Source organism: Gigantopelta aegis, chromosome 12 (genome assembly GCF_016097555.1).
Source record: "Gigantopelta aegis isolate Gae_Host chromosome 12, Gae_host_genome, whole genome shotgun sequence".
Classification (NCBI taxonomy): Eukaryota; Metazoa; Mollusca; class Gastropoda; order Neomphalida; family Peltospiridae; genus Gigantopelta; species Gigantopelta aegis.
In genome coordinates this window covers 18,236,684-18,251,369 of record NC_054710.1, presented here as the reverse complement: position 1 = coordinate 18,251,369, position 14,686 = coordinate 18,236,684, and the positions used below count along the sequence as shown (strand labels likewise).

Below are 14,686 nucleotides of genomic sequence, written 5' to 3'. Positions count from 1 at the left end.
CACTACATGCAGTACTTTGGGCCTTTACCCCATCAGACCAAACACCAAAATGATAAACGAGAAAAGTGTTATGATTCTCCTCAAGCCTGGATTCTCTTTCATTGAGTCCCGGTTCAAATAGTTTTGCTGATCATGAAATCATACTGAGGTATATCTTGGAGTAATCAACGTAGTCTTGCCCACCATCACAGTAAACATGTAAGCGAAGAGCAATAAAATAAACACTATTGTTGGTCCAGTGTTGGCGACTATTTGTTATTAATATCTATCACCGAATTCATTTGCTAAAACAAGTTGTTAAACAGATCCCACTATAGGCATACAATGTCACACACTTGGTACCTGTTCCTTGTTTGTTAATTACTATTTCTGGCCACTTATAGTTGGTATTAGTGAAAACTGACTTTTTTTTATGAAAAAGAACTGATGTTGCAGTATTTCTTATGAAAATGTTGCTTATTTTGCACACAGTTCTGTTGATAAATGTGACATCTCAGAAAACTTTAAAAAAAATAAAATACTGTTTACAAATACTGATGTGCATCACTACTGATTACTCCACAATACCAGTATTTTTATTTATATATATATATATATATATATATTTTTTATTTTTTTTTTATCCCACTATCCCCTTTCCTTTCTCACCTTTGACTTCCATCTCATTACTGGTCATTTTATAATCATTCCATGTTCATTTATTTATTTATTTTATATTTTAAAAATAAATTTCCATGCTTTAATTTGACCACTGGGTAGTGTAAATGTATCCAAAAACAATAATGACAGTATCAACGAAATGATGTAGAAATCTCTAAATTCCTGTTGATAGAAGTTTAAACAAAAACAACTATTAGGGAACCTACCAGATGATCTTCGACTTGACTTTCAATATCATCATCTTCACTATCTTCCGCATTCCTCGGGTAGATGTACTGCAAACACAACAATACAACAGTCACACACCTTTGATAACTGCAAGAACGGCCATTTTGTTAGAGCACCGCTCTTGCAAGTCAATTTTTTAGTAACCCATTCATTAATTTTAGGTATTCATTTAAAAGGTCATAATGGGTTACACATACTACATCATAAACCACACCATATCATATTAAACTATACCAAACCATAAACCAAACCATATTACAGTAAACCATACCATATCATAAGCCATACCATATCATACTAAACCATATCATAAACCATACCATATAATGCTAAACCATATCATAAACCATACCATATCATACTAAACCATATCATACACCATACCATATCATACTAAACCATATCATAAACCATACCCAATACCACATCATAAACCATACCCAATACCATATCATAAACCATACCCATACCATATCATAAACCATACCCAATACCACATCATAAACCATACCCAATACCATATCATAAACCATACCCATACCATATCATAAACCATACCCATACCATATCATACTAAACCATATCATAAACCATACCCAATACCACATCATAAACCATACCCATACCATATCATAAACCATACCAATACCATATCATAAACCATACCCATACCATATCATAAACCATACCAATACCATATCATAAACCATACCAATACCATATCATAAACCATACCCAATACCATATCATAAACCATACCCATACCATATCATAAACCATACCCAATACCATATCATAAACCATACCCAATACCACATCATAAACCATACCCAATACCACATCATAAACCATACCCAATACCACATCATAAACCATACCCAATACCACATCATAAACCATACCCATACCATATCATAAACCATACCCAATACCATATCATAAACCATACCCAATACCACATCATAAACCATACCCAATACCATATCATAAACCATACCCATACCATATCATAAACCATACCAATACCATATCATAAACCATACCCAATACCATATCATAAACCATACCCATACCATATCATAAACCATACCCAATACCATATCATAAACCATACCCAATACCATATCATAAACCATACCCAATACCACATCATAAACCATACCCAATACCATATCATAAACCATACCCAATACCACATCATAAACCATACCCAATACCACATCATAAACCATACCCATACCATATCATAAACCATACCCAATACCATATCATAAACCATACCCAATACCACATCATAAACCATACCCAATACCACATCATAAACCATACCCATACCATATCATAAACCATACCCAATACCATATCATAAACCATACCCAATACCACATCATAAACCATACCCAATACCACATCATAAACCATACCCAATACCACATCATAAACCATACCAATACCACATCATAAACCATACCCAATACCACATCATAAACCATACCCAATACCACATCATAAACCATACCCATACCATATCATAAACCATACCCAATACCATATCATATCAAACCATACCCAATACCATATCATAAACCATACCCAATACCACATCATAAACCATACCCAATACCACATCATAAACCATACCCAATACCATATCATAAACCATACCCAATACATCATAAACCATACCCAATACCACATCATAAACCATACCCAATACCAATCATAAACCACATCATAAACCATACCAATACCACATCATAAACCATACCCAATACCACATCATAAACCATACCCAATACCACATCATAAACCATACCCATACCATATCATAAACCATACCCAATACCACATCATAAACCATACCAATACCACATCATAAACCATACCCAATACCACATCATAAACCATACCCAATACCACATCATAAACCATACCCAATACCATATCATAAAAACCATACCCAATACCATACCCAATCATATCAAAACCATACCCAATACCACATCATAAACCATACCCAATACCACATCATAAACCATACCCAATACCACATCATAAACCATACCCAATACCATATCATAAACCATACCCAATACCATATCATAAACCATACCCAATACCACATCATAAACCATACCCAATACCACATCATAAACCATACCCAATACCACATCATAAACCATACCCAATACCACATCATATCAAACCATACCCAATACCACATCATAAACCATACCCAATACCACATCATAAACCATACCCAATACCATACATATCATAAACCATACCCAATACATATCATAAACCATACCCAATACCACATCATAAACCATACCCATACCATATCATAAACCATACCCAATACCATATCATATCAAACCATACCCAATACCATATCATAAACCATACCCAATACCATATCATAAACCATACCCAATACCATATCATAAACCATACCCAATACCATATCATATCAAACCATACCCAATACCATATCATAAACCATACCCAATACCACATCATAAACCATACCATATCAAACCATACCATACCATAAACCATACAATATTACAGTAAACCATAACATATCATAAACCATACCATATAATGCTAAACCATATCATAAACCATACCCCATACCATATCATACTAAACCATACCATATCATAAAAAACATACCATACCCCCACCCCACACACACAAACACACACAGTCACACGCACGCATGCACAGCCTAGGTACATGTAACCTGAAAAATAACACACCAGCACTATACAGTAATAGAAGAAAGGAAGGTTTAACATCGGTACTGGGTATCCATGGGTCAAGGTACCATGGTAACCTGAAAAATAACACACCAGCACTATACAGTAATAGAAGAAAGGAAGGTTTAACATCGGTACTGGGTATCCATGGGTCAAGGTACCATGGTAACCTGAAAAATAACACACCAGCACTATACAGTAATAGAGAAAGGAAGGTTTAACATCGGCACTGGGTATCCATGGGTCAAGGTACCATGGTAACCTGAAAAATAACACACCAGATTAATAATAGAAGAAAGGCAGTAACATGTTCCATGGGTCACGGTACCATTAACCTGAAAAAAACACACCAGCACTATACAGTAATAGAAGAAAGGAAGGTTTAACATCGGTACTGGGTATCCATGGGTCAAGGTACCATGGTAACCTGTAAACACCAGTACTATATAGTAATAGAAGAAAGGAAGGTTTAACATCGGCACTGGGTATCCATCAAGGTACCATGGTAACCTGAAAAATAACACACCAGCACTATACAGTAATAGAAGAAAGGAAGGTTTAACATTGGTACCAGGTATCCATGGGTCACGGTACCATGGTAACCTGAAAAATAACACACCAGCACTATACAGTAATAGAAGAAAGGAAGGTTTAACATCGGTACTGGGTATCCATGGGTCAAGGTACCATGGTAACCTGAAAAATAACACACCAGTACTATATAGTAATAGAAGAAAGGAAGGTTTAACATCGGTACCAGGTAGGTAACCATGGGTCAGGGTTCCTGGGTAACCTGAAAAATACAACACCAGCACTATATAGTAATAGAAGAAAGGAAGGTTTAACATCGGTACTGGGTATCCATGGGTCAGGGTACCATGGTAACCTGAAAAATAACACACCAGCACTATACAGTAATAGAAGAAAGGAAGGTTTAACATCGGTACTGGGTATCCATGGGTCAAGGTACCATGGTAACCTGAAAAATAACACACCAGCACTATACAGTAATAGAAGAAAGGAAGGTTTAACATCGGTACTGGGTATCCATGGGTCAAGGTACCATGGTAACCTGAAAAATAACACACCAGCACTATACAGTAATAGAAGAAAGGAAGGTTTAACATCGGTACTGGGTATCCATGGGTCAAGGTACCATGGTAACCTGAAAAATAACACACCAGTACTATATAGTAATAGAAGAAAGGAAGGTTTAACATCGGTACTGGGTATCCATGGGTCAGGGTACCTGGGTAACCTGAAAAATAACACACCAGCACTATACAGTAATAGAAGAAAGGAAGGTTTAACATCGGTACTGGGTATCCATGGGTCAAGGTACCATGGTAACCTGAAAAATAACACACCAGCACTATACAGTAATACGAGAAAGGAAGGTTTAACATCGGCACTGGGTATCCATGGGTCAAGGTACCATGGTAACCTGAAAAATAACACACCAGCACTATACAGTAATAGAAGAAAGGAAGGTTTAACATCGGTACTGGGTATCCATGGGTCAAGGTACCATGGTAACCTGAAAAATAACACACCAGCACTATACAGTAATAGAAGAAAGGAAGGTTTAACATCGGTACCAGGCATCCGTGAATCAGGGTACCAGGGTATCCTGAAAAATAACACAGATGACATTAAGTTATATACATGTAATTACAAAAGAAAGGAAGACTTTAATGTCACCTCAGCACATTGTTTAACTAGCAACTATTATGAAAAAAAGAATGTTTGGTTAGTGATAGCTCAGTCAATTTAGGTGACATGGTAATAATCTAGCATGTGGAATCTGTGTCATTGTAATATTTTTTTCACGATCTGTGTTTGGACAAAGGGTAGGGACACTCTAATGGTAATTAAAGGTAGAAGAGTAATTTGTTGTAATTTTTAACAATGTGGTTCAGACTTTAGAGTGAACCAGTCAATGTCATCTGGAAAGGGTTACTGTAAAATACTTTATTTTCGTGTGAAATATATTTTTGCATTTTTCGCGTTTTAATAAAATTTGTGAAAATAAATTCCACGTGAAATTAAAGGCCGACATTAAAATTTATTTATTTTTAAATATAGTCTCGTTCAATCAGACACGCGATCTTGTGAGTTTCCACTGCATCAGTGCATGGGACTACAGTAGTAACAATCAGGGTTTTTGCCAGAGGGTAAAATCGGTATGTTGACATACCCAAATTGTTTTGCAAATTTAATTTTTTTAAGTTGACCTTTTAACAAAATTAATGACTTTTTATCATTACTGTATGATTTTCTTAACCCTAACCCTAAACCCAACTCATTTTCTTTCTATACCTCCTATAGACTGTGGTTGCATTCAGCACACACATTGTAATATACAATTTCACAGATTGAGCATTTCTTTCTGGCAGAAACACTGACAATACGACACTTAAAACTTTATATCAAGAAACGATATCAAAGTACAGACAATATATTACACAATAATAAAAAAGGATAAGTTTAGCATGGTTTTCTGTCATAAGTGCTGGTGATGAAAGCAATATATGTATTTAAAAAACGGAAGTAAATATGTAAGTATTTTTTAAACAATAAAGATCAAAATTAACTTCTTTTTTTTTTATTGGGTGAAGGAAAGGATTTTGCAAAAATAAATGTTTGTGAAACTGACCCATTTTTATTTGAAATTTTATTCCGCGATATAAAGGATTTTACAGTATTCAGCAGCTTTATGTTAGGAAGGTCTGCTTATCAGCTCTAAACGAATAGGAAAAGAAAGGAATGTTCAACAACACCTCAGGACTTTGTTTAATTACAAAAGGAATGTTTGTTTAACGAGTAGTCTGATCGTATTGCCAAATAAATACATGTCCCCTACCAGGCTACCGGCCTCGGTGGCGTCGTGATAGGCCATCGGTCTACAGGCTGGTAGGTACTGGGTTCGGATCCCAGTCGATGGCATGGGATTTTTAATCCAGATACCGACTCCAAACCCTGAGTGAGTGCTCCGCAAGGCTCAATGGGTAGGTGTAAACCACTTGCACCGACCAGTGATCCATAACTGGTTCAACAAAGGCCATGGTTTGTGCTATCCTGCCTGTGGGAAACGCAAATAAAAGATCCCTTGGTGCTAATCGGAAGAGTAGCCCATGTAATGGCGACAGCGGGTTTCCTCTCAAAATCTGTGTGGTCCGTAACCATATGTCTGACGCCATATAACTGTAAATAAAATGTGTTGAGTGCGTCGTTAAATAAAAATTTCTTTCTTTCTTTTCTACCATGCTCACCAAATTCTGTATCTCCTAAGTTCAAGGCCCACAACTCTGCCAAAAATGGGTAAAACACTATGAAATTCAAACATGATCTGTAACAGTACATGATAAAGCTATGCATACAATTTTAGCTCAGTATACTGAGAAACTGTAGGAGAACAAAGTCCAGAGAACTCATTTTTGTATCTCCTAGCTTCAAGGGCCATCACTGTGAAAAATTAAAAATCACCATGAGAGTCAAACTTGATCTGTAAAAGTAGTTGATAAAGCTGTACACAAAATTTCAGCTCAACATCTTGAAACACTGCGTAGGTCCGAAAACTAAGCCATGGGGAATGCTAGGTGAGAAGACAATGTGAGACCTGTAGGGTAAGCCATGGGGAATGCTAGGTGAGAAGACAATGTGAGACCTGTAGGGTAAGCCATGGGGAATGCTAGGTGAGAAGACAATGTGAGACCTGTAGGGTAAGCCATGGGGAATGCTAGGTGAGAAGACAATGTGAGACCTGTAGGGTAAGCCATGGGGAATGCTAGGTGAGAAGACAATGTGAGACCTGTAGGGTAAGCCATGGGGAATGCTAGGTGAGAAGACAATGTGAGACCTGTAGGGTAGACCATGGGGAATGCTAGGTGAGAAGACAATGTGAGACCTGTAGGGTAAGCCATGGGGAATGCTAGGTGAGAAGACAATGTGAGACCTGTAGGGTAGACCATGGGGAATGCTAGGTGAGAAGACAATGTGAGACCTGTAGGGTAGCCATGGGGAATGCTAGGTGAGAAGACAATGTGAGACCTGTAGGGTAAGCCATGGGGAATGCTAGGTGAGAAGACAATGTGAGACCTGAGGGTAGGCCATGGGGAATGTAGGTGAGGGTAGACCTGTAGGGAGCCATGGGGAATGCTAGGTGAGAAGACAATGTGAGACCTGTAGGGTAAGCCATGGGGAATGCTAGGTGAGAAGACAATGTGAGACCTGTAGGGTAAGCCATGGGGAATGCTAGGTGAGAAGACAATGTGAGACCTGTAGGGTAGGCCATGGGGAATGCTAGGTGAGAAGACAATGTGAGACCTGTAGGGTAGCCATGGGGAATGCTAGGTGAGAAGACAATGTGAGACCTGTAGGGTAAGCCATGGGGAATGCTAGGTGAGAAGACAATTGAGACCTGTAGGGTAAGCCATGGGGAATGCTAGGTGAGAAGACAATGTGAGACCTGTAGGGTAAGCCATGGGGAATGCTAGGTGAGAAGACAATGTGAGACCTGTAGGGTAAGCCATGGGGAATGCTAGGTGAGAAGACAATGTGAGACCTGTAGGGTAAGCCATGGGGAATGCTAGGTGAGAAGACAATGTGAGACCTGTAGGGTAAGCCATGGGGAATGCTAGAAGACAATGTGAGACCTGTAAGACAATGTGAGAGACCTGTAGGGTAGGGTAGGGTAGCCATGGGTGAGAAGACAATGTGAGACCTAGACCATGGGGATGAAGACAATGTGAGACCTGTAGGGTAAGCCATGGGGAATGCTAGGTGAGAAGACAATGTGAGACCTGTAGGGTAGGCCATGGGGAATGCTAGGTGAGAAGACAATGTGAATAGGGTAGACCATGGGGAATGCTGTGAGAAGACAATGTGAGACCCAGGGTAGCCATGGGGAATGCCAGGTGGGGAATGCTAGGTGAGAAGACAATGTGAGACCTGTAGGGTAAGCCATGGGGAATGCTAGGTGAGAAGACAATGTGAGACCTGTAGGGTAGCCATGGGGAATGCTAGGTGAGAAGACAATGTGAGACCTGTAGGGTAAGCCATGGGGAATGCTAGGTGAGAAGACAATGTGAGACCTGTAGGGTAGGGTAGACCATGGGGAATGCTAGGTGAGAAGACAATGTGAGACCTGTAGGGTAAGCCATGGGGAATGCTAGGTGAGAAGACAATGTGAGACCTGTAGGGTAGCCATGGGGAATGCTAGGTGAGAAGACAATGTGAGACCTGTAGGGTAAGCCATGGGGAATGCTAGGTGAGAAGACAATGTGAGACCTGTAGGGTAAGCCATGGGGAATGCTAGGTGAGAAGACAATGTGAGACCTGTAGGGTAAGCCATGGGGAATGCTAGGTGAGAAGACAATGTGAGACCTGTAGGGTAAGCCATGGGGAATGCTAATGTGAGAAGACAATGTGAGACCTGTAGGGTAAGCCATGGGGAATGCTAGGTGAGAAGACAATGTGAGACCTGTAGGGTAAGCCATGGGGAATGCTAGGTGAGAAGACAATGTGAGACCTGTAGGGTAGACCATGGGGAATGCTAGGTGAGAAGACAATGTGAGACCTGTAGGGTAAGCCATGGGGAATGCTAGGTGAGAAGACAATGTGAGACCTGTAGGGTAAGCCATGGGGAATGCTAGGTGAGAAGACAATGTGAGACCTGTAGGGTAGACCATGGGGAATGCTATGTGAGAAGACAATGTGAGACCTGTAGGGTAAGCCATGGGGAATGCTAGGTGAGAAGACAATGTGAGACCTGTAGGGTAAGCCATGGGGAATGCTAGGTGAGAAGACAATGTGAGACCTGTAGGGTAAGCCATGGGGAATGCTAGGTGAGAAGACAATGTGAGACCTGTAGGGTAAGCCATGGGGAATGCTAGGTGAGAAGACAATGTGAGACCTGTAGGGGGCCATGGGGAATGCTAGGTGAGAAGACAATGTGAGACCTGTAGGGTAGGCCATGGGGAATGCTAGGTGAGAAGACAATGTGAGACCTGTAGGGTAAGCCATGGGGAATGCTAGGTGAGAAGACAATGTGAGACCTGTAGGGTAGACCATGGGGAATGCTAGGTGAGAAGACAATGTGAGACCTGTAGGGTAAGCCATGGGGAATGCTAGGTGAGAAGACAATGTGAGACCTGTAGGGTAAGCCCATGGGGAATGCTAGGTGAGAAGACAATGTGAGACCTGTAGGGTGTAGGGTAAGCCATGGGGAATGCTAGGTGAGAAGACAATGTGAGACCTGTAGGGTAGGCCATGGGGAATGCTAGGTGAGAAGACAATGTGAGACCTGTAGGGTAAGCCATGGGGAATGCTAGACAATGTGAGACCTGTAGGGAGCCATGGGGAATGCTAGGTGAGAAGACAATGTGAGACCTGTAGGGTAAGCCATGGGGAATGCTAGGTGAGAAGACAATGTGAGACCTGTAGGGTAGGCCATGGGGAATGCTAGGTGAGAAGACAATGTGAGACATGTAGGGTAGACCATGGGGAATGCTAGGTGAGAAGACAATGTGAGACCTGTAGGGTAAGCCATGGGGAATGCTAGGTGAGAAGACAATGTGAGACCTGTGAGACCATGGGGAATGTAGGGTGAGAAGACCATGGGGAGGGTAGACCTAGGTGAGAAGACAATGTGAGACCTGTAGGGTAAGCCATGGGGAATGCTAGGTGAGAAGACAATGTGAGACCTGTAGGGTAGGCCATGGGGAATGCTAGGTGAGAGGTGAGACCTGTAGGGTACAATGCTGTGAGAAGACAATGTGAGACCTGTAGGGACCATGGGGAATGCTAGGTGAGAAGACAATGTGAGACCTGTAGGGTAAGCCATGGGGAATGCTAGGTGAGAAGACAATGTGAGACCTGTAGGGTAGACCATGGGGAATGCTAGGTGAGAAGACAATGTGAGACCTGTAGGGTAGACCATGGGGAATGCTAGGTGAGAAGACAATGTGAGACCTGTAGGGTAAGCCATGGGGAATGCTAGGTGAGAAGACAATGTGAGACCTGTAGGGTAGCCATGGGGAATGCTAGGTGAGAAGACAATGTGAGACCTGTAGGGTAAGCCATGGGGAATGCTAGGTGAGAAGACAATGTGAGACCTGTAGGGTAGACCATGGGGAATGCTAGGTGAGAAGACAATGTGAGACCTGTAGGGTAGACCATGGGGAATGCTAGGTGAGAAGACAATGTGAGACATGGGGAATGCTAGGTGAGAAGACAATGTGAGACCTGTAGGGTAGGCCATGGGGAATGCTAGGTGAGAAGACAATGTGAGACCTGTAGGGTAAGCCATGGGGAATGCTAGGTGAGAAGACAATGTGAGACCTGTAGGGTAAGCCATGGGGAATGCTAGGTGAGAAGACAATGTGAGACCTGTAGGGTAGACCATGGGGAATGCTAGGTGAGAAGACAATGGAGACCTGTAGGGTAAGCCATGGGGAATGCTAGGTGAGAAGACAATGTGAGACCTGTAGGGTAAGCCATGGGGAATGCTAGGTGAGAAGACAATGTGAGACCTGTAGGGTAGACCATGGGGAATGCTAGGTGAGAAGACAATGTGAGACCTGTAGGGTAGACCATGGGGAATGCTAGGTGAGAAGACAATGTGAGACCTGTAGGGTAGACCATGGGGAATGCTAGGTGAGAAGACAATGTGAGACCTGTAGGGTAGACCATGGGGAATGCTAGGTGAGAAGACAATGTGAGACCTGTAGGGTAGACCATGGGGAATGCTAGGTGAGAAGACAATGTGAGACCTGTAGGGTAAGCCAGCCATGGGGAATGCTAGGTGAGAAGACAATGTGAGACCTGTAGGGTAAGCCATGGGGAATGCTAGGTGAGAAGACAATGTGAGACCTGTAGGGTAGACCATGGGGAATGCTAGGTGAGAAGACAATGTGAGACCTGTAGGGTAGACCATGGGGAATGCTAGGTGAGAAGACAATGTGAGACCTGTAGGGTAGGGTAGGCCATGGGGAATGCTAGGTGAGAAGACAATGTGAGACCTGTAGGGTAGACCATGGGGAATGCTAGGTGAGAAGACAATGTGAGACCTGTAGGGTAGACCATGGGGAATGCTAGGTGAGAAGACAATGTGAGACCTGTAGGGTAAGCCATGGGGAATGCTAGGTGAGAAGACAATGTGAGACCTGTAGGGTAAGCCATGGGGAATGCTAGGTGAGAAGACAATGTGAGACCTGTAGGGTAGACCATGGGGAATGCTAGGTGAGAAGACAATGTGAGACCTGTAGGGTAGACCATGGGGAATGCTAGGTGAGAAGACAATGTGAGACCTGTAGGGTAAGCCATGGGGAATGCTAGGTGAGAAGACAATGTGAGACCTGTAGGGTAAGCCATGGGGAATGCTAGGTGAGAAGACAATGTGAGACCTGTAGGGTAGACCATGGGGAATGCTAGGTGAGAAGACAATGTGAGACCTGTAGGGTAGACCATGGGGAATGCTAGGTGAGAAGACAATGTGAGACCTGTAGGGTAAGCCATGGGGAATGCTAGGTGAGAAGACAATGTGAGACCTGTAGGGTAGGCCATGGGGAATGCTAGGTGAGAAGACAATGTGAGACCTGTAGGGTAAGCCATGGGGAATGCTAGGTGAGAAGACAATGTGAGACCTGTAGGGTAGACCATGGGGAATGCTAGGTGAGAAGACAATGTGAGACCTGTAGGGTAGGCCATGGGGAATGCTAGGTGAGAAGACAATGTGAGACCTGTAGGGTAAGCCATGGGGAATGCTAGGTGAGAAGACAATGTGAGACCTGTAGGGTAAGCCATGGGGAATGCTAGGTGAGAAGACAATGTGAGACCTGTAGGGTAGGCCATGGGGAATGCTAGGTGAGAAGACAATGTGAGACCTGTAGGGTAGGCCATGGGGAATGCTAGGTGAGAAGACAATGTGAGACCTGTAGGGTAGACCATGGGGAATGCTAGGTGAGAAGACAATGTGAGACCTGTAGGGTAAGCCATGGGGAATGCTAGGTGAGAAGACAATGTGAGACCTGTAGGGTAAGCCATGGGGAATGCTAGGTGAGAAGACAATGTGAGACCTGTAGGGTAAGCCATGGGGAATGCTAGGTGAGAAGACAATGTGAGACCTGTAGGGTAAGCCATGGGGAATGCTAGGTGAGAAGACAATGTGAGACCTGTAGGGTAGACCATGGGGAATGCTAGGTGAGAAGACAATGTGAGACCTGTAGGGTAAGCCATGGGGAATGCTAGGTGAGAAGACAATGTGAGACCTGTAGGGTAGACCATGGGGAATGCTAGGTGAGAAGACAATGTGAGACCTGTAGGGTAAGCCATGGGGAATGCTAGGTGAGAAGACAATGTGAGACCTGTAGGGTAAGCCATGGGGAATGCTAGGTGAGAAGACAATGTGAGACCTGTAGGGTAGACCATGGGGAATGCTAGGTGAGAAGACAATGTGAGACCTGTAGGGTAGGCCATGGGGAATGCTAGGTGAGAAGACAATGTGAGACCTGTAGGGTAAGCCATGGGGAATGCTAGGTGAGAAGACAATGTGAGACCTGTAGGGTAGACCATGGGGAATGCTAGGTGAGAAGACAATGTGAGACCTGTAGGGTAGACCATGGGGAATGCTAGGTGAGAAGACAATGTGAGACCTGTAGGGTAGACCATGGGGAATGCTAGGTGAGAAGACAATGTGAGACCTGTAGGGTAGCCATGGGGAATGCTAGGTGAGAAGACAATGTGAGACCTGTAGGGTAAGCCATGGGGAATGCTAGGTGAGAAGACAATGTGAGACCTGTAGGGTAGACCATGGGGAATGCTAGGTGAGAAGACAATGTGAGACCTGTAGGGTAGAGCCATGGGGAATGCTAGGTGAGAAGACAATGTAAGCCAGACTAGGTGAGAAGACAATGTACCTGGGTAAGCCATGGGGAATGCTAGGTGAGAAGACAATGTGAGACCTGTAGGGTAGACCATGGGGAATGCTAGGTGAGAAGACAATGTGAGACCTGTAGGGTAGACCATGGGGAATGCTAGGTGAGAAGACAATGTGAGACCTGTAGGGTAGACCATGGGGAATGCTAGGTGAGAAGACAATGTGAGACCTGTAGGGTAGACCATGGGGAATGCTAGGTGAGAAGACAATGTGAGACCTGTAGGGTAAGCCATGGGGAATGCTAGGTGAGAAGACAATGTGAGACCTGTAGGGTAGACCATGGGGAATGCTAGGTGAGAAGACAATGTGAGACCTGTAGGGTAGACCATGGGGAATGCTAGGTGAGAAGACAATGTGAGACCTGTAGGGTAGACCATGGGGAATGCTAGGTGAGAAGACAATGTGAGACCTGTAGGGTAAGCCATGGGGAATGGTAGGTGAGAAGACAATGTGAGACCTGTAGGGTAGACCATGGGGAATGCTAGGTGAGAAGACAATGTGAGACCTGTAGGGTAGACCATGGGGAATGCTAGGTGAGAAGACAATGTGAGACCTGTAGGGTAGACCATGGGGAATGCTAGGTGAGAAGACAATGTGAGACCTGTAGGTGAGAAGACAATGTGAGACCTGTAGGGTAGACCATGGGGAATGCTAGGTGAGAAGACAATGTGAGACCTGTAGGGTAAGCCATGGGGAATGCTAGGTGAGAAGACAATGTGAGACCTGTAGGGTAGACCATGGGGAATGCTAGGTGAGAAGACAATGTGAGACCTGTAGGGTAGACCATGGGGAATGCTAGGTGAGAAGACAATGTGAGACCTGTAGGGTAAGCCATGGGGAATGCTAGGTGAGAAGACAATGTGAGACCTGTAGGGTAGACCATGGGGAATGCTAGGTGAGAAGACAATGTGAGACCTGTAGGGTAAGCCATGGGGAATGCTAGGTGAGAAGACAATGTGAGACCTGTAGGGTAGACCATGGGGAATGCTAGGTGAGAAGACAATGTGAGACCTGTAGGGTAGACCATGGGGAATGCTAGGTGAGAAGACAATGTGAGACCTGTAGGGTAGACCATGGGGAATGCTAGGTGAGAAGA

At 43.3% G+C, this 14,686-nt stretch overlaps 1 protein-coding gene across 1 annotated transcript in view; it reads right to left on the bottom strand.

Annotated features, from left to right (window-relative positions):
- The window catches only part of LOC121385871, a 39,259-nt gene that overhangs the window by 15,960 nt on the left and 8,613 nt on the right, over window positions 1-14,686 (bottom strand). The window contains exons 6-9 of the mRNA XM_041516662.1: window positions 4,903-4,911; window positions 4,411-4,446; window positions 3,747-3,823; window positions 867-935 (exon numbers count right to left, since the gene is read on the bottom strand). Of these exons, the coding sequence (XP_041372596.1) occupies window positions 867-935; window positions 3,747-3,823; window positions 4,411-4,446; window positions 4,903-4,911 (191 nt within the window). The remainder of the gene's footprint in view (window positions 1-866; window positions 936-3,746; window positions 3,824-4,410; window positions 4,447-4,902; window positions 4,912-14,686) is intronic.